Source organism: Sciurus vulgaris (genome assembly GCF_902686455.1).
Source record: "Sciurus vulgaris genome assembly, chromosome: 11".
NCBI classification, from domain to species: Eukaryota; Metazoa; Chordata; class Mammalia; order Rodentia; family Sciuridae; genus Sciurus; species Sciurus vulgaris.
The window spans coordinates 7941205-7960595 of record NC_136472.1 but is presented as its reverse complement, the minus strand read 5'-3'; the positions used below and the strand labels follow the sequence as shown (position 1 = coordinate 7960595).

General features: G+C 51.2%; 2 protein-coding genes across 5 annotated transcripts; one reads left to right on the top strand and one right to left on the bottom strand.

The window, feature by feature from the left end:
- Positions 1 to 12488: 12488 nt before the first annotated feature.
- LOC306640929 (UPF0696 protein C11orf68 homolog) lies at positions 12489 to 14715 on the bottom strand. Of its 4 annotated transcripts, none has more exons than XM_079105663.1 (3): positions 14533 to 14700; positions 14139 to 14238; positions 12489 to 13864 (listed from the first exon to the last, which is right to left on the bottom strand). In XM_079105663.1, exon 3 carries the CDS (start codon positions 13858 to 13860, stop codon positions 13105 to 13107), a length of 756 nt encoding a protein of 251 aa, XP_078961789.1. In that variant the 5' UTR covers positions 13861 to 13864; positions 14139 to 14238; positions 14533 to 14700; the 3' UTR covers positions 12489 to 13104. The 4 variants fall into 4 exon arrangements, with proteins under 4 accessions (XP_078961789.1, XP_078961788.1, XP_078961786.1 ...); XM_079105662.1 differs by having other exon boundaries at positions 12489 to 13861; positions 14533 to 14699; XM_079105660.1 differs by lacking the exon at positions 14139 to 14238 and having other exon boundaries at positions 14533 to 14715.
- Positions 14716 to 14893: 178 nt separating this feature from the next.
- Positions 14894 to 17163, top strand: DRAP1 (DR1 associated protein 1). Its single transcript, XM_079105664.1, has 7 exons — positions 14894 to 15165; positions 15410 to 15482; positions 15568 to 15661; positions 15942 to 16061; positions 16172 to 16265; positions 16495 to 16583; positions 16928 to 17163. Exons 1-7 carry the CDS (start codon positions 15124 to 15126, stop codon positions 17031 to 17033), a joined length of 618 nt encoding a protein of 205 aa, XP_078961790.1. The 5' UTR covers positions 14894 to 15123; the 3' UTR covers positions 17034 to 17163.
- The last annotated feature ends 2228 nt before the right edge of the window (positions 17164 to 19391 follow it).

Here is a 19391-nt window from a genome sequence, read left to right as displayed (position 1 = left end):
GCAGGAATACCACCCAGACCCGCCCCAAGCAGTTTGGGATGACTGGCTGAGCAGGGGCTCTTGTCTCAGAGTGAGTGTGTGTGTGTGTGTGTGTGTGTGTGTGTGTGTGTGTGTGTGATTACGTGACTTTGAAAGTCCCTTCCTGCTCTAACCGTCAGTGGAGCCACAAGGAGGCCCTTTCAGAGGCAGCACATTCCAAGCTCTTCAGTCATTAACTCCTGCTTTGTGGCCACACAGGCGTTCCTGGTGCCTGACCTCACCAACTCTTACCCAGGGAGCCAGAAGAGAAGTCCAGGGGACTGCAGGGTTGCTGTGAGTCTGGAACAAGGGGAGCTGAAAGACCCTGCAGCTGCCCCTTGACAACTTTGTGAGCCTGGTTCTATCTCTTTTCTCTGAGCCCCAGAGAATCTCCACCTCCCAGGACTGCAGTGAGGCCGAAGGAAATGATAGAGGTGTGTGCCATGCATCTAGTAGGTTCTCAGGGTCAAGGGCGCATTGGAGGTGATGTTTATGTTTTTCAGTTTCCATTCTCTTTTTAAATTGAAGTGTACTTTTTAATTGAGGTGAAATTCACATAACATACAATTAACCACTTTAAAGGGTACACTTCTCGGCATTTAGTGCATTCACCATGTTGTGCAACCATCTCTTTGGTTTCAAAACTTTATCGCTCCAGAAAAACACCCCATTCCCATTAAGTAATCACTCCCCATTTCCCCCTCCCTCCATCGCCTGGTAACCTTTAATCTATTTTCTGTCTCTATGGCTTTGCCTATTCTGGACATTTCTGTAAATGGAATCAGACAATATGTGATCTATCATGTCTGGCTTTTTTTTTCACTTAGTGTAATGTTTTCAAGGGCCATTCATGTTGTAGCATGGGTCAATACTTTGTTCCTTTTTATGACTGAATAATATTCTTTGCTGGGAGTGGTGGTGCATACCTGTAATCCCTGTGGCTCCAGAGGCTAAGGCAGGAGGATCATGAGTTCAAAACCAGCCTCGGCAACTTAGTGAGGCCCTAAGGAATTCAGTGAGACCCTGTCTCTAAATAAAACATGATAAAGGGCTGGGGATGTGACTCAGTGGCTAAGTGCCCCTGTTCAATTCCTAGTATAAGTACATATTCATTTCCTGGTATGTATATACTATATTTATTTATTTGGAAGTTGATGGACATTGGCTTATTTCCCAGTTTTGGGCTAGAATGAAGGATGCTGCCATGGACCTTAGCGTACAGGTTTTTGTGTGGACATATGCTTTCACTTCTCTTGGGTATTTACCTAAGAGTAGAGTTGCTGGGTCATAGTCTGACACTCTGAGAGGCTTCCAGACTATTTCCCAAAGTAGCTGTGCCATTTTATATTTCCACCATCAGTGTTTGAGAGTTCTGATTTCTCCACATATTTGCCTGCCCTTCTTGGTTTCCATTTTTTTAAATTAGAGATGTCTAAGCAGTATCTCGTGTTTTGATTTGCATTTCCTTAATGATCAGTGAACTTCTTTATTTTATTTTGGAAGATGAGATCTCATTATGTCACCCAGTCTGGCCTTGAACTAAAAATCCTCCCCACTCAGCTTCCTGAGGAGCTGGGATTGGAGGCATTTACCATCTTTTCATGTGCTTCTTGGTCTCATGTATACAGTATATTTTTGAACAGAAATTTATTCAAGTTCATTGCCCATTTGAAATTTGGGGGGTGAGGTTCTGGGGATTGAACCCAGAGACATTCCATTAATGAGTCACATCTCCAACCCTTTTTATATTTTATTTTGAAATGGTGTCTAGCTAAATTGCTCAGGGCCTTGCTAAATTGCTGAGACTGGCCTCCAACCTAGAATACTCCTGCCTCAACCTCTCAAGTCGCTGGCATTACAGGTGCATACCGCTGCACATGGCAAAAGCTTAACATTTTTTGTTTGTTTTTGTGGCACCGGGGATTGAACCCAGGGCCTTGGGCCAGCTGCCTGCTAGCCAAGTGCTTTACCATGGGGCTACATCTCCAGCCCCAATGTTTAAAATTTTTTATGAAGCCCATTTTTTAAAAAAATGCCTATTGGTTTTTCTTTTTCTTTTTTAATTTTTAAAAATCTTTAGTTGTAGATGGACACAATATCTTTATTCTATTTATTTTCGTGGTGCTGAGAATCGAACCCAGTGCCTCACACATGTGAGGCAAGTTCTCTGCCAGGAGCCACAACCCCAGCCCCTGCAGCCCAGTTTATCTACTTTCCCCTCGGGTGTTCATGCTTCCAGTATAAAATCTAATGATCAGTTACCAAATTCAAGATAATGAAGATTTATCCCTATGTTTTATCTCTTAAAATTAAGGCATCGATGAAAGTTTAGCATACGTACAGTAAAACATACACGTCCAATGTGTTCAGCTCAATGACTGCGTATAAGACAGGACATTTCCAGCAACAGAGAAAGCTCCTTGTCCCTCTCAGGGTCACCAGTCCCCACCCACAGGTATATATATGTAATTTATCTATTTATTTATTTTTGTTACTGGGAATTGAACCCAGGGGCGGGGTGCTTTACTGCTGAGCTACATCTCCAGTCCTTGTTTTTTTTTAGATGTTGGTAGACCTTTATTTTATTCACTTATTTATATGCAGTGCTGAGACTCAAACCCAATGCCGACAATGTCTCAAGATAAGTTGCCCAGGCTGGACTTGAATTTGAGATCCTTTTTCCTCAGTCTTTCAACTAGCTGAGATTACAGGTGTATCACTGTGTGCAGCTTCAAGGGAGGTTTTTGTTTATTTATCTATTTTTAATTTTTTTTTTGTTGTTAATGGACCTTTATTTTATTTATTTATATGCAGAGCTGAAAATCAAACCCAGTGCCTCACACATGAGAGGCAAGTGCTCTACCACTGAGCTACATCCCCAGCCCCAAAGGGAGGTTTTGTTCATGTTTTCTCCGCGCTGCCCCTCCCTTGGGTTACAGGTGCGTACCACTGCACATGGCAAAGTTTAACATTTTTTGTTTGTTTTTGAGGTGCTGGGGATTGAACCCAGGGCCTTGTGCATGCAAGGCAAGCACTCTACCAACTGAGCTACATCCCCCAAAAGGAGGTTTTTAAATCATGAAAATGCTCAGAAAAGAATTTAAAAATTCTTAGGCAGGAGAATTGCAAGTTTGAGGTTAACCTAGGCAATCTAGTGAGATCCTATCTTTTTAGATTTTTTTAAATTTTAATTTTCAAAATTTTTTATTGGCTCTTTTTAGTTATACAGGACCGTAGAATGTATCCTGACATGTCATACATACATGGAATATAACTTCAAATTTTCATGGTTGTATATGATGTGAAGTTACACATGTCAGGTATTCATATATGAACATAGGAATATTATGTCTGATTCATAGTGAGATCCTTTTTTTTTTGCGGTACTGGGGATCAAACTCAGGGCCTGGTGCTTGCGAGGCAAGCACTCTACCAGCTGAGCTATCTCCCCAGCCCCTCATAGTGAGATCCTATGTTAAAAATAAAAAGGCTGGGGATGCAGCTCCATGGTAGAGGCCCACTGAGTTCAATCCTCAGTATGGCAAAAAAATCTGATCATTTCACTCTCAGCTTTGAATGCCTCTGAGCTGTGGCATCTTTAGAATTGCCACACAAAAGAACCTGAGGCCTGGCCACAGTTTGCTGTGTCCTGCGTTCTTATAGATTGCATGCTGACTGGGGGGCTGGGAGGGCAAAGAGGGGTTCCTCCTCACTGAGCATTGACCAACCAGGCATGTTCAAAGTAATTGATTTAATCCTGTGAAATAGATCATGATCTTATAACATGATACCCATTTTACAGATTAGGAAATGAAGGCACAGAAATTAAGTAACTTGCTAAAAGCCACAGGGCAAGGAGTGAAAGCACCCAGAATTCTTCACATGAGATTTCAGGCCTTCTCAAACCTGGTGGACTCCTGCTGACTGTGGCTCTTTAAGTTCCTGCTCACACTCTGCCCCGGCCTTACTGCTGGACTGAGCCTCTCACCTTTGCACAGGTTGTTCCAACCACCCAGCTGTCCTTCCTCACCTCTGTGCACCAATCCTCTAGCTCTGCACCCAGCCCACGTCCTCAATGAGGCTTTCCTGAGGCCCATCCTAGGTTAAATGCCCCAAGCAATACACTTCCCTGGTACCGTGGAGGATATTACTGTTTTCCCCCTGCCCGGAATGATTTTTAAGGGTTTTGCACTTTGGAGAGAAATATGTGTCTATCTATCTGTATCTATAATTTGCATTTCTCAAGTTGGTGATCATGAAAAGGAGGTGTGGAGAAGAAAGTATTTTGAAACATGACCTTTTGTTTTGTATTTCTTTATATTTACAATTTTCAGTGACACTTCTTTTTTGACTAGGTAACACATTTACGTATATCAAAATCCCAAAGCTTCAAAAGGGTGTACCATGAGAAAGAGACCTTCCCCTTTGCTTCAAGGTGTGTTGGGTTTTGTTTTACACAGGTAGCCTGTTCTACGACCTGTTTTATTCCTTGCTTTTATCTCTCTCTCTCTCTCTCTCTGCAGTGATAGGAATTGAACCCAGGACTTTGCACATGCTAAGCAAGAGTTCTACCACTGAGCCACACACCCAGCCCCGCTTTTGTGTTTGTGTATTTTTGTTTGTTTGTTTGTTTACTGGCACTGGGGATTGAACCCAGGGTTGTTTAACCACTAAGTCACATCCCCAGCCGTTTTTAAAAAATATTTTAGTAGAGACAGGTCTTGCTGAGTTGCTAAAGGCCTCACTACGTTGCTGAGGCTGGCTTTGAACTTGAGATCCTCCTGCCTCAGCCTTCAGAGCTGCTGGGATTACTGGCCAATAACCATGCCCAGCATGTTTTTGTTTATTTTGAAAAGCTTACCACTTAGTCTGTATAGATCCTCTCTTAAAATTAAAATAAATAAATAAATAAATAAAGGGAATGAATCTTAAAAAAAAAATCCAGTTGTGATGGCGCACACCTGTAATCCCAGTGACTCAGGAGGCTGAGGCAGGAGGATTGCAAGTTTAAGGCTAGCCTTAGCAACTTAGCAAAACTCTGTATCAAAATAAAAAAATTAAAAGGGCTGGGGATATAGCTCACTGATAAAATATCCTTGGGTTAAATCCCCAGTACCAAAAAAATAATAATAATAATAATAAAATAAAAGGTCTAGGCACAGTGGTGCTTGCCTATGTAGTCCCAGTTTCTCTGGAGCTTAAGGCAGGATCACTGGACTCCAGGAGTTCAAGACCCGTCTGAGCAACATGATGAGACTCCATTGCAAAATCAATAAAACAAACAAAAACTCTACTTGGCTAAGGTTTGCTTTATAGTCAATGGAATTCATACTTTTTAGTACACTGATTATGTGTTTTGATGGATGTATATGCCTGGGTAACCACGTTCCAATCAAGACAGAGAACATCTTCATCCCCCCCAAAAAAAGTTCTCTTTGCCCCTGTAGTCAGTGCCCCCACCCCAGGAAATCACTTGACTCATTTCCATGGCCATAGACTAGTTTTGTCTCTTCTAGAATTCCACACCAATGAAATCACACGGCACGTGCTTTTAGTGTGTGGCTTCTGGCTCTCATCATCATGTCTGTGAGCCTTCTTCATGCTGTGTGTGGCCCCACTGACTCCTTTTCATGGCCGAGTAGTATCCTGTCACCTGGGTATACCACATTCTTAAACCCATTAGCCTGAATTAACCAAATGAAGAGTTGAATGGAGCCAGACCTGGGGTCAGGTAGTAGAAGAGATTATAAAGACTTCGTCCTGGCCCCCAGGCACTGAGAGCCCATAGTGATCAAGGAAAACAGTCCTGGGAGACGGCACTGGGGGCAGGAGCCAGAGAGCGCTTGGTGCATTCCCAGAGCACCCCCTCCCCCAAGGAAGGATTCTTTCCAACTGGGGTGGGGGTGAGTGGGAGAAGATTTCTTAGCAGAGGAGGCCCAGGGGTCAAGGGAGACATTCCTGGGATTGGAGACAGCGGGCACAAAGGCCTGTGGGTGGGCTGTGGGGAAGGCCTACAGTGGCTGAGGTCCAGGGTGTGCAGTGGAATGTGTGTTGGGTGATGAGCCGGAGGGTGGGCTGGTGGGACCTAAGCCAGGGCCTTTGAATAGCTCTCTGAGGAGCTCGACTTGGGCTGGGGGATGAGGAGACCCAGGAGGGGTATTTGAACAGGGTTGTGGCTGGACTCTGGGGAGGAAGTGATAGAGCCTGCTGCTGAACATAGAAGGTTTTCGTGGCCTGGCCATCCAGGTTTTTGGTGGTCAGGAGAAGCCATACGGTAAGGACAAGGCTCTGCAAAAAGGGGCAATAGTGGCTAGGGTTGCTGTCACGACTGGTTTCATCATGGATGCAGACTTCCTCCCAAGTCTGCAGATGCTGGCTAATCCACATGCGTCCAACCCTTTGCTGTCCCCTGAGCTTCATGCCACCCTGCCATGAGGCAGATGAGGATCTCCAGTCTCCAGAGAGGGAAAGGGGCTGGGCCAAATGCTGCCAGGCATCAGGAGCAGCTCTAGAATCCCCATTCTTGTCTGGGGCTCCCTTTTCTGCACCAGCCACCCTCCAGTCAGGGCACTGGGGTATCTGAGACCTGGTCCCAGTCCTGGCTGGGTCTCCAATTTTTGTGCGATTTCAGTACAGTCCTCTCCCTCTGGGAGCCTCGGTGTCTCCTTTCTGCACATCAGTTGATCATACATACCACAGTCCCTCAGACCCAGGGTTGGAATGGAGCTCTACAGAGTGAAGGTGGCCAAAGGCACTCACCTCTGCTGCAGTCTGCGTGGCTCGAGAGGCAAAAGGGGTTAGCACCTTGAGATGACCTGGCCCCATAACAGGGCTGCGGGAGCAACTTCCCCAGAGAAGAAAACCAGGGACTATAATCAGACTGAGGGCTGGACAGGGGCACCTCAGGCATCCTCTCGCACCTGTTTTGTAGACGGGAAAACTGAGGCTCAGAGAGTAAGGGCAGACCTGCCGTGTGCCGGGCACTAACTCGCTTTGCTTCTCGCAGCCCTCCTTTTGTTAATGAGGAAGCTTCCTGGCTGGATAACCTGGACAATTCCCTAACTTCTCCAGGCCTCAGTACATGATTTTCAGGGTTGTTGGGAGAATAAATGAGGTGAAGTGTGGACAACGCTTAGCAGAGAATTCTCAGGGTGAAGGAGCCACGGATGTTTTCAAGCATTTTCTTGCTGTCGTGTTTTGTGATATATGGACTATCTCCTCTGAAGACCTGTCTGCTATCAGTGTCCAGGATGGCCATGCCCATCTGTCCTGGTCCCTTTAGTGTCTTAGAGTGGTTTCCACTCACTGAAGACCCAGGCCCAGGATAACTGGAGCCTGTCACCCAATTCTTGGGCTCCTCCTAAACCCTCAGACCTAGGGCTGCCCCCCACTTCCTGTCCCCAGGCTCCTAGGAACCAGGCCTGCTGTCCCCTGAGGGTGCCAGCTCCTGCTCTGGGCCAAAAGTGGGATGAAACGATCATCCTGGGATGAAAGGCTGGCGGGCCTGGGCTGGGCCAATAAATGGCCCCACCCGAGCTGGGAGGACCTCCAGGTACCGGTGTAAACTGAGTCATGGGGGGCCGGGGGTGAGTCATGTGAGCAGGAGCCAAATGGGACAGAGCTCTCCCGCATGGGCTCCTGGCCACACCCCAGAGAGGCACAACCCTCAGCTCCCCCGTGATACCCAGCAGGCCCCTGGCCAGGGCAGTGGGAAGCAAGACCAGCCCAGTCTTCCTGCGGGACAGGAGCCTGGAGGCTGGATAATCAGGGTGCATGTGTGTGCATGTGAGTGTGTGTGGAGTGTGGTGCGTTGGGGGAGACAGGTGGTGAGACAGAAAGGGAGGTTCTGACTTGGGAGGAAGGGATTGGGTTTGGAAAGGTGTAGAAGTCCTGGAGAGACTGGGGGGGGGGGGGGATGACGCTCTGCCCTCTCCTGGCCTCTGAGGGTTGGCTGGCTTTTCTGTGGGAGTTAGCTTTCTCCCTTTGGTTGGGGAGGGGAGAGCCAGGACCTGGTGCAGGACTTATCTGTCCCCTAGGGTTCCCAGGGGATAGAGCTTGGACCAGAGAAACCAATTCAGTCTTTGCCTCTAGGGGCTAGAACTGCTCAGGGCCCGGGGCAAAGCCTCCTGCAACAGAGGTGTGGAAAACACTCCTGGGAGTGGTGGAGGCTGCCAGAGTATTTCTAACCTTGACCTTGGCCAAACATCTCTTGTCCTCAGTTTCCCATCAGTGAAAGGAGGGCTGTAAGAGTGAAGCGAGTTAGTGCCCAGCACACGGCAGGTCTGCTCTTACTCTCTGAGCTTCAGTTTTCTCATCTATACAATGGGTGAGAAAGGATGCCTGAGGTGCCCCTGTTCAGCCCTCAGTCTGGTTATATAGTATCTGGTTTTCTTCCATGGGGAAACTGTCCCCAAAGGCCTGTCACCTAGCCTGACTGGCCCTCTGTCTAGCCTGGGGTTTGCTATGTCCTTACCGGGAGGCCAGTAACCAAGAAACCATGGGGTTGGTGGGCTTCTCAGCCAGGTGCCCTCAGGGGATACCTTACCCTTACCCTTGTTGCCTGGGGGATGCACGTCAGAGAAATGGGGAGTTTCCCTTCTCAGATGAATCAGCCTTGTGACCCAATCCCCATCCCTGCCAGGGCCCCTCCCAGTCGCTGGGAGTGGGGTGCAGCTGCCCCGCCGGGAAAATCCCCCAAATCCTGCCAAATCTCTGGCTGAGTGTCTCCAACTTTGTTTCCTGTCCTCCTTATTCTGCCCACCGTGTCCTGGCTGGAGGCAGGGGTGGGGCAGGGTCTCCCCTTACTAGCAACCCTCCTGGTGCCTCCTCTCCAGGGCTGGGGGTTAGCAGAGTGTGGTAGAGAGGATTGTGTGTGCGAGTGGGTGGCACAGAGGGTCTTCTTTTCCTGGCTTCAGGCATTTTCCCCTTGGTTTTGTAAAAGGGGCGTAGCACAGGGGCTTGTCCAAGTTTAGCCAGCCTACCCAAGCCTAGCCTCTTCCCTACTCCACATTGACAGAACCCAGCCAAATAAAGCGGAGTCCCTTGCCAGCCTGAGCGTGGCTTCAGGGAGCTCTTGGCCTAACAGGGGAGCAGTCCTTCACCATAGGCCCTGGGGACCCTTCTTGCCTGGTGGTTGCCTTTTCTGAACCTCAGTTTTTTCATCAGAATTAAAGGGAACCTCCATTTGTCTTTGCCTGTCTCCCAGATGTCTCTGAGGAACCAAGCTGGGTGCTTTACCAATTGATCCGAAGCCCTTGGCAGATCTCGTTGATTTCTGCAGTGCTCATTCAGTATCACTTTCATATAGCGAAAGCTCAACCATGTAGCAGGTGCTCTGGAGCAAGAGGACCGGGCCCGTATCTTGGCTCTGACACCTACTGTGTCCTTGAATCAACTACTGAACTTCTCTGAACTTGTTTTCTCTTCTGCAAAATGGTCATAATAGCCAAGCCAAATGAAGCTGTGTGAGGTAATCCAGGTAAACACTTGGCACAGTACCTGGCTCTTGTCAATAGAATGAGGACACTGAGGCCTAGAGACAGAGAATGACTTTCATTCAATCACACATTTATTGAAGAATGTTTATTGACACCCCCACTAGGCTGAGTGCTGTTCTTGGTACTGAGGATACCCTGGAGGATAGGTAAACTGCAGTGACTGTCCTCAAGGGATCCAGGACACACAGATGGGAGCCACAAAGCTGGGTGCAGTGGCACACACCTGCAATTCCAGTGACTTGGGAGGCTGGGGTAGGAGGATGGCAAGTTTGAGGACAGCCTCAGTAACTTAGTGAGGCCCTGTCTCAAAATGAAAAATAAAAAGGGCTGGCAATGTGGCTCAGTGGTAGAGTACCTCTGGGTTCAAAAGCCAGAACCAAAAACCAAAAATCCCTGTGTGTGGTGGCACACGCCTATAATCCCAGCGGCTGGGGAAGCTGAGGAGGATCGTGAGTTCAAAGCCAGCCTCAGCAAGAGTGAGGTGCTAAGCAACTCAGTGAGAAGCTGTCTCTAAATAAAATACAAAATAGGGCTGGGGATGTGGCTCAGTGGTCAAGGGCTCCTGAGTTCAATCCCTGGTACCAAAAAAGAAGAAAAAAAAAAAAAAGATGGGAGCCACAGGTGGGTGCCTGTAATGGGGACCTGGGAATGTGCTATAGCAGTTGGGGTGAAGATAGGTGGCAGAAAGTCTGTGGCTATAACCCCTGAGCCCATGGGTCTGAGATGTGGAGTTAGCTAGGAAAGTGGGTGAGGAACAGGCATGCCCAGCAGAGGAGATGGCATGAACAAAGGCACAGAAGTGGGAAAGGCCAGAATGTATGCAACAAAACCACATGCAGCTTACAATTCCAGAACAAGGACGAGAAGAGAGTGGGGGAGAGAGACCGTGGGAGGGGACAACAGGAGCTGGATCTGAGTTAATTACTTCCCTTAATAATTCATGGAGGGCTGGGGTTGTGGCTCAGTGGTAGAGTGGATGCCTGGCGAGTGTGATACCCTGGGTTCGATCCTCAGCACTGCATATAAATAAATAAGTAAATTATAAATGTCCATTGACAACTAAAGAAGTATTTTAAGAAAATTTAAAATTTATGAAGAGCTAGATTCGGGGCTGAAATTAAGGCACTATTTCTGGCTTTGTGGAGCACACAATCTGGGTATATGACTTAGGGACACCAACCAGGTCTTGTGATCAGGGCTGCACAGTCAGTGTTCTAGTAGAAGGAAGGCCTGAGACCCAGTGGGCAAAGGAAGTGCCAGTTGGCTTTGGTGGAATGAGCATGGACAGGTAGAGGTGCCTGAAGAAAGCCAGGGCTGATGGCCTGATCGATGGCAGCCCAGGAGAGTGGACTCCTGCAGGCTGTGGGGCCAGGAAGGACTCGAGCAGTTCAGAGGCACGGGCAACTGTGCAGCTGTGGCTGTAGACCTGGAGGTGTGGGAAGACAGGACACAAACTACTGGCCATTGCCATCATTTGGCAGAGACGGCGAGGAATGGGCTGGTGTAGGGCCGTGGGGACAGAGGGATGGAGAGCAGGGATGAGTGTGACAAGCTTTCTTATGGGAAAGGACTGCCTGCATCACTTGGGCATCTCTGTGGCACCCATGAGGGCCTGTCCAGAAACCCCCAAACTTTGGCCCACTTCAATCAAACACAAAGCACTGATGGTCTGAGGTAGGCAGGGCACCGGGTTCCAACTCAAAAGCCAGTTCTGGGGACTTCCCAAGGTTGAACTGAGGGGGACCCAGCCCTGGGGAAGCTCAGGGTGGGGAGGAAGCTGAGGAGGGGGTTGAGCCAGCATCTCATGACTCAGCCACTTCCACCCAGTCAGCCCAGTGGCATCTCCGCTCCCCTGCTCCAAATTCCAACTTGGTGAGGCTGCTGGAGGCTGAGTCAGCTCCTGCACGGCACGAGAGCAGCATCCAGGACGGTTCCCTGCCAAATCCCCTGGCCCTCAACCAAGGCAGGGCCAGGCGCAGAGTTGGGGAGGTAGGGGATGCAGGAGCCAGGCTTCCAGAGGCTACAGCAGCTCGAGTAGAGCAAGGTGGCCCATAAGATTGTGTGAGTGAATGAGCTTTGTGGGTTGTGAAGCATTAACACAGGCAAGATTTTTTCCTCTAGGTCCAGGACCACACTTTGCCTGAGGAACTCAGAGAACAGGACACACGTCCCAGCTCTGCCCCACTTAATGGATTACCCTGAGGAAACTCCTTTCCCCTCTTGACCTCAATTTCCTTGACCACAGGATTGGTGGTCCCTTTAAAGAGGTCATGAGACTTAAATGATGTAGATGGAAATGCTTCACGAACTGGTGGCTTCTGTGATGGTCAGGATGATACAGATTAGGACACATGGCAAACCTCTGGAGACACCATCAATGGTTGTAGAGGTTGTTCACTGAGACTATCCAGTCCAGAGTGTTGAAATCCAGCACATCCTCTACTTGCCAAAGGTGTGTCCCAGTCTGGGACTGCCAGAACCAAGAAAACACTTTTCTCTAAAATACACAAATGCACCCTGGGGAGTAGGAGTGGCCCCTTGGGACTTCCTGGGTCAAACCCCGGATTTATGGAAAAACTGATTCTAACTTTTTAGGTGCAGAAGAATTAGAGCTGGCTTTACAGAAGTTCTCAGAAAGCAAGACCACTATTGGACACAGTGGCACACACCTGCAATCCCTGTGACTCAGGAGGCTAAAGCAGGAGGATCACAAGTGCAAGACCAGCCTCAGCAACTTAGTGAGACCTGTCTCAAAATAAAAAAAACAAAAAGGGTTGGAGATGTACTCCATGATGGGTTCAATTCCTAGTACTGGAGGGAGGCGTGGGGGAAGAGGGAGAAGGGAGATCATTGTTGGCAGTGAGGCGTATCTTATTACTGGGCAGGAGTGGGTTACAAGGGGCAGTATCTCCTGGCCCAGCCTCTCCCCAGCAACCAAGCAGTTAACCACCAAGACAGTACTTTAAAAAACACTCAAGACACAGACCCAAGCTGGGTTTTATTGAAATGCCAGGAGCAGGCACATGTCAAGGTAGCCAGAAAAGGGAGGAAGGTGTGCAGGCTTGTGAGAGGGCAGGCAGGGCCAGGCCCCATGTTGTGGCCCTGTATCCTCTTTCTGCCAGGGGATCAGTGGGCACAACTACCCTCCCAACAAAACGGCATGCTCAGTCCTGCAGGGCCCCTGCCCCCTGGACTACAATGGTTCCAAGGAGAGGGAATGGAAGCACTGTTTTCCTCCTTGAGAGGAAGGAAAGAAGGGAAGACTTCAGGAAGGGAAGGTGCAACTGGGGTCAAGGGTGGCCAAGGAAGGTTCTCTTCTTGAGTATCTGCACCCAAACTGTGATCCTGGGCAGTGATGGGAGCAACATGAGGGCCTGGCCCTCAGGGAGCCAAAGCCCCCAGTTTGTGGGGGCTGGAGTCAGTCCCGAACAAAGGGCAAAAGTTCCAGGGGACTGAAGATGCAGGAAGTTCCCAAGTAACCTAATCCTCAGAGCTGCGGGGGCTTGGCCTTGGGACAAGGAGGAGGAAGACAGTTGAGTCCATCCTCAGCAGGGTGGGGATAGAGGACAGTCTCCCCCATTTGGCCCTATTAAGTCAGTTCCACATTGTTGGCACGGTCCAGCACCCGAGAGCCACGGGAATTGCCTCCAAGCTGGAAACGGCTCTCATAGAGAGTAGGGCAGAGATGCCAGCGATTGGCCCGGTAGATGCCCAGGTAGGTGTAGACATCTGGCTTGTAGGTGAGCAGACACTTAATGCCTGCCGCACGGATGGCCGAATCTGCCTCCAGTACACCCAAGCGGTCCGTAAAGTCATCTGTGTAAACACAGATGACCTGGCGCCCACCCTCCTTGGCCCGCGGGCTCACCTTGGCCACCTGAAGTCGGCCCTCAACCACAGCCCGGGCAATGCCAGCCCAGGCATGGTCCAGCTTGAAGCCAGGTGCCAGGTGAATCAGCCACTTGCCCGAAAGCACATGGTGGGTGATGGCCAGCTGGCGCAGGGTACCTGGTGTGATGGGCCGCCCGCTGTTCTGCAGAGCCTCCCAGGCTGCCTGCAGGCCCTGTACGTCACCTGAGTTGGGGGTATAGCCCTGCCCATAGGCTGCAATCCAGCCCACAGGTTCAGAATTGGGTGAACCGGGGTCCCCATAGCGTGTGACTTGGGATGGTGGGTACTTGGCCAACCAGGCATCCAGCTCAGCAGCAGGTGTAGTTCGGGCATCAAACACCAGCCAGGGGTCCATGTCAGCTGCCATGGCCTCAGCAGCCAGGTGCTCAGCGGTGAAGCCATCCTCCCGGCCACCTGGAGAGTCCTCCTCCTCCAGTTCCTCACCTGGCTCCATCCTGCTATGAGGGAATCGAGTCAGGGCAGGTCTGAGACAACGAGGCATACTAGGTCCTGGTGGTACAAAGTACTACATAAACTGTGTGGCCTTGGGCAAGACTTAACATCGCTGTCCCTCATCTTACAATGAAATAACAACTGATCCTGTCCCGTAGATTTGTTTCGAGAATTAAATGCCTGAGATGGAGTGGGCCCTAGGTAAGCTACTGTTATTACTACTCTCACCGCTTACAGAATAGGTAAGCTCAGCGGAAAGGGACTTGCCCAAGGTCACACCTGTAGTGAGTGGCGGAGAGGAATGTGAATTCAGGTGTGGGAGCAAGCAGCCCCAGCAACACCTCCTGTAGAGACCGGCTGGGATCCAAGACGCTGCGATCTAATGGACAGAAGCAAAGAAGCGCAGGTTCACGCAGCCCCCAGGTAGGCCCAGGAGGGCGTGGCCTCCGGGGAAGACGTTCTCGGGAACGCTTCAAGACTGGGACATTGAGGCCCTGAGAGGCCAGAGTGACCAGTCCGAAACCAATGGGCGGTGCCCGGACTCGAACCCGGTCTGGATAGAACCTGCGGGAGAGCCAGGCTCTTGGCCCTGCCACGCCCGCCGCCATTAGCGCACTTGGCCCGAGAAGTGCTCCCCCACCCAGCCCTGCCCCTCCCACCGCTCCGCAGTCACCTCCGGCCTTCGCTGCGTTCAGCGCCGGCCCAGCCTCGGGCCCGGCTCCTCTCCTGCCGGGGCTCCGCGCCGCCGCCGCCGCCGCCGCCGCGCCCCGCCCCCGCCACGGCAGCCGCCGCCGCCGCCATCTTAGCGCCCAGCCGCCTCAACAACAACTTTATAGACAAGCGCAGCCACGGGGCGGGGCCATCGGGCCCGCCCCGCCGGCTGCGGGGCGGGGCCGGCGGGAAGGGGCGGGGTCTGACGGGGGGCTGACCCTGGGGCGGGGCCATCGCGGGAACCCAGGGAGGGGCGGGCCTACGGGGGGCGGGGCTAACGTTCGCTCTTCGGACTTGGGGGCGGGCCGGAGTGGCTGGTCGGTCGAGCACCGACGCGCACCGCCCGGGAGGCTCTGAGAGCCGGGCGCTTGGGCCCTGCGAGCGGCGTCTCGACAGGCGGCGCTAGGACCCCGTAGGGAGTGGCGGGGGCGGAGCGGGCGGCACCAGGACCCGGGGGACCCGCGTCGGGCGGGCAGCGAGCAGGCCCGGAGGCCCGGGGGCCGGAGGCTGCGGGCGGCGGCGCTGGGCCCGGCGCGGCGAGAGAGGCCCCGAGATGCCGAGCAAGAAGAAGAAGTACAACGCGCGGTTCCCGCCGGTGAGCACGTGGCTTGGCCCGGAGGGAGCAGGCCCGGGCTCTGGGGAGGCTCCGGCCCCGCCGGGCCGGGGGTGGGGGCGGACGCCTCTGGGTTTCGGGGCCTGAACGCCCCGCCCCCTTCCGTGCCCTCCCGGCCTCCGTGCCCCCCCCCCCCCGCCTCCTTGCTCCCGAGATCCCTCTCGTTCCCCCCGGCACCCTTTCAGGGACCACCGCGACCGGGTCCGAACTCTGCCCCTTTCTGTAGGCGCGAATCAAGAAGATCATGCAGACGGACGAAGAGATTGGGAAGGTGGCGGCGGCTGTGCCTGTCATCATCTGTATCCTGTCGGGGGCTGGCCGGGTTGAGGAGCCTGGGGGAGGGACCGGGCGCCCCCTTGCCGCGTTCTCCTTGACACCACTCAGCCCGGGCGCTTGAGCTCTTCCTGGAGTCGCTTTTGAAGAAGGCCTGCCAGGTGACCCAGTCCCGAAACGCCAAGACCATGACTACATCCCACCTGTGAGTGGCCACGGAGCTGAGAGGGACCCGTAGGAAGACTGTGTCTTGACAGGGAGGGGGGATGCTGCTGGGAGACCAGCAAGACTCAGAGACTGGTGGAGGAGAGTTTGGGTGTTCCATGCAGGGGGAACAACCTGAGCAAAGCAGAGAGGCTGTGGTGGGGTTGGGGAGGGCATTTTCTAGACTCCACTCCTGACATCCAGGGCTCCTTGCTTCCCTGGCCGAAGGACTCCGTATTTGGGCCCCACTGAAATGCCTTCCCCCTCCCCACCTCTTCCAGGAAGCAGTGCATTGAACTGGAGCAACAGTTTGACTTTTTGAAGGACTTGGTAGCATCAGTGCCTGACATGCAGGGGGATGGAGAAGACAACCACATGGATGGGGACAAGGGTCCTCGCAGGTGGGGGCCAAGGCCAGGTGTATAGGTGGGGAAGGCCAAAGCTACAGGTGCTGGGGGGGCAACCAAAGAGGGAGAAGACCTCTGTGCAGATGGATTGTACCTTCCTGCAGGGGCCGGAAGCCTGGAGGTAGTGGCCGGAAGAATGGTGGGATGGGAAGCAAAGGGAAGGACAAGAAACTGTCTGGAACAGACTCAGAGCAGGAGGTGAGTGAGGCCTCAACCACCTGTTCTGCCCTGTGTTGATGAGAAGGGCAGCCTTATGCCAGGTTGAGCGGACTGAAGGTCTGGTCTCATCCTTATCTGTGACTTCTTGTACCCTGTATAAGTTAGCTTTGGGGGTCTGTTCCTGTCCCTGCCACTCTCAGAGATCTGGGATCCCTGTTGATGGGCCCATGGCTTTTCTTGTTAACTCTGACCTCTGCTTTGCTCATAGGATGAGTCTGAGGATACAGATACTGATGGGGAAGAAGAGACACCACATCCCCCACCCCAGGTCAGCCACCCCTCTGCACACTTTCAGAGGTAAGCAGCCGAGAGCATCAGGAGGGAGCTACCAGGCTCCTCAAGATCACTTGGTTTTCCCAGTGATCTTCCCTGGCCACTTGGTGTGTTGATTGTAGCAGGATTGGGGGATGGGAAGGGAGCAAATAGGGGCGCCGAAAGGCATGAGACTGTTTTCTGAAATGTCTTGTCCCTGCCTTGGTCAATGGCAACAGATGGAGCTGGGTAGGGGCTGTTCTGGGCCCTTCCTTCCTTGGGATTTGGCTCTCCATGGTCCCAGAGGGTGGGGGGTGGGGTGGGGCTCAGTGGGTCAGGATGGGCATGGGAGCAAAGCCTGATTTTCCCTCCTGCTTTCTGCCCTGCAGCCCTCCGACCCCCTTCATGCCCTTTCCCTCTACTCTGCCTTTGCCCCCGGCACCCCCGGGCCCCTCAGCACCTGACGCAGAGGACGAAGAGGACTATGACTCCTAGCAGCCTCTGCCCCCCAGGCCATACCCCCTTTTAGTCCGTTTTAGTTGCTCTGGGGGGAAGAGATAAGATGGAACTGTTCTTAAATTTATTAAAAAATAAATAAACAAAAGGGAACATCAGTGTCTTCTCAGCCTGTGTTCAAGGCTTTGTGACGGTTTTCTCATCCACTCCATTGCCTTCCCACACTCAGGGACCTTGGTATGTCAGGCAGCAGCTGAATTAAGCACGTGTCAACTGGGGAGGCTGGAGGCCCCAGTTGTGCCAGGATGGCACCAGGGATGCTGACAGAAAGAGTGGGGAGGGTGGTCTAGCGCCCATGTCAGGACTGGATGTATTGGGGGACAGCCTATCTGACCTGCTGTGACCTGCTTTTCTCTGTACTGCTGTAAGGGGACAGGCACAGCAGATAGAGATTGGACCTTGAAAACTGTGGGGCAGGATAAGGCAGAAGCACAGAGCTCAGCAGACCCAAGGCTCGTTTTGGCCTTAGACGAGACTTGACTTGGGGGCTAGAGAGAGGGAATTATTAAAGACAACTCCCAGGTTTTTTTTCTGCAGCAACTTTGGCCATTCTCTAATGGACCTGAAGGACAGGTGGGAGGGAAGGATTGGGCAGGCCACCAAAGCAGATAGGAGCCATCAGGCCCAGGGCCACCTTGCTGCTTCTCGAAGGAAGTGGTTAGCTACCTAATGCTGCAGAAAAGGATGTGGTGCCTGCAAGGTGTCCTTTAGCTTCAGGGGAACCTTCACCAGAGCTGCTTCAGTGAAGCAGCTAGTTCTTGACAAAGGAGCAAGAATTGAGATGAGAAGATCTGGGTGAGGAGGGTCTATGCTTAGGTCTATGAGGCCACTGAAGGAACAGGGTCTGGGGTTTTGTTTGTTCTTATTTTGGTGGTACTGGGGATCAAAACCAGGAGTACTTAACTACTGAGCTACATCTCCTAGCCCTTTATATTTTTTTTATTTTGAGACAGGGTCTTGCTAAGTTGCTGAGGGTCTCACCAAATTGCTGAGACTCCCCTCGAACTTTCAATCCTCTTGCCTCAGCCTCCCAAATCACTGGGATTATAGGCATGTTCCACTGTGCCTGGCAAACGTCTATTAAGTAACTAAGGGGTCAGCAGTATATACAGCATAGATACACTAAACAAAGGGAATATTCATATCCTGGACTGACTGGAGCAGAATAATAGGCTATTCTGTGATGTTACTCAGAATTGTATGCAATTTAAACTTAATATTTCTGGAATTTTACACTTAGTATTTTCATATATAGGTTGACTGAAGTAACTACTATCATGGAAAGAAAAAACACAGGTGGGGAGAGAGATGTTAATGTGCAGGATTTCTTGTGTGTGTGTGTGGGGGGGGGGGGACCAGAGGTTGAACCCAGGGGCACTTAACCACTGAACCACATACCCAGACCTTTATTTATCTTTTATTTATGTAATTTATTTTATTTATATATTTATATATTTTTATTTATTTGTTAAGTTGCTTAAGGCCTCACTAAATTACTGAGGCTGGCTTTGAATTGGAGAGCCTTCCAGGCTGTTGGGATTCTGTTGGGATGGCAGGCATGTGTCACCAAACCCAGCAGGATTTCATGTATGACTTACAGGCCCCCTAAAAGTTTTCCAGTGGGAGTAAAAAAATCGAAGCTGGGATCTTAGGGTTTAGCAGCAAAAGAGGGTGATTCACATGTGCTAGGACCTTTAAGAAGAGAGACCTTGGAGATTTCAACAAATGTAAATAGATCAGAAAGAGTATAAAGCGGCAAGAGGGGATGCTTAGTGGCAAATTGAGTGCTTGCCTCACATGAAAGAGGCCCTAGGTTCAATCCCATCACCACACAAACAGAAATGCTGGGCCTAACAGTGTTTTGTTTTGTTTGGTATCAGGGATTGAACCCGGGGTGCTTAACCACTAAACTACATCCCCCAGTCTTTTTTTTTTTTTTTTTTTTGCTGAGGCTGGCTTTGAACTTGTGATTCTTCTGCCTGGGCCTCCAAAGCTGCTGGGATTACAGGATTACAGGTACACCACCGTGTCTGGCTCAGTTTTTTTTTTTTTTTTTTTTTTTTTTTTTTTAAATGGGGGAAAACAAGTTTCTAGAGAGAGGGACTGTGAAAGGAGAATAGAATTGGTGGATAGAAGTGGTAGGCCTGAGGCAAACCCCAGTGTGAAGAGGGAGTTGGTTTGGGTGGGGCATTGAGGTGCCCAGAGTTTTTTCCTGATGGTGGCTGGCTGCTCTGTGAAATAGAAGTCAGGGTCACCTGCCTTATGTTAGGAGAAAAGGTGGGCTGAGATGGCTCTAAGGACAGTGGAAGGGGCTGCAGCTTGAGGCGTGTTGGTGTG

Excerpts from the sequence above, each read along its gene's own strand:
- DRAP1 (XM_079105664.1), top strand. The coding sequence starts at position 15,124 with ATGCCGAGCAAGAAGAAGAAGTACAACGCGCGGTTCCCGCCG. Across the intron at positions 15,662-15,941 it reads ACCATGACTACATCCCACCT|GAAGCAGTGCATTGAACTGG; the intron begins GTGAGTGGCCAC and ends CACCTCTTCCAG. Across the intron at positions 16,584-16,927 it reads CCCTCTGCACACTTTCAGAG|CCCTCCGACCCCCTTCATGC; the intron begins GTAAGCAGCCGA and ends TCTGCCCTGCAG.
- LOC306640929 (XM_079105660.1), bottom strand. The coding sequence starts at position 14,660 with ATGGCGGCGGCGGCGGCTGCCGTGGCGGGGGCGGGGCGCGGCGGCGGC. Across the intron at positions 13,865-14,532 it reads GAACGCAGCGAAGGCCGGAG|CAGGATGGAGCCAGGTGAGG; the intron begins GTGACTGCGGAG and ends ATTCCCTCATAG.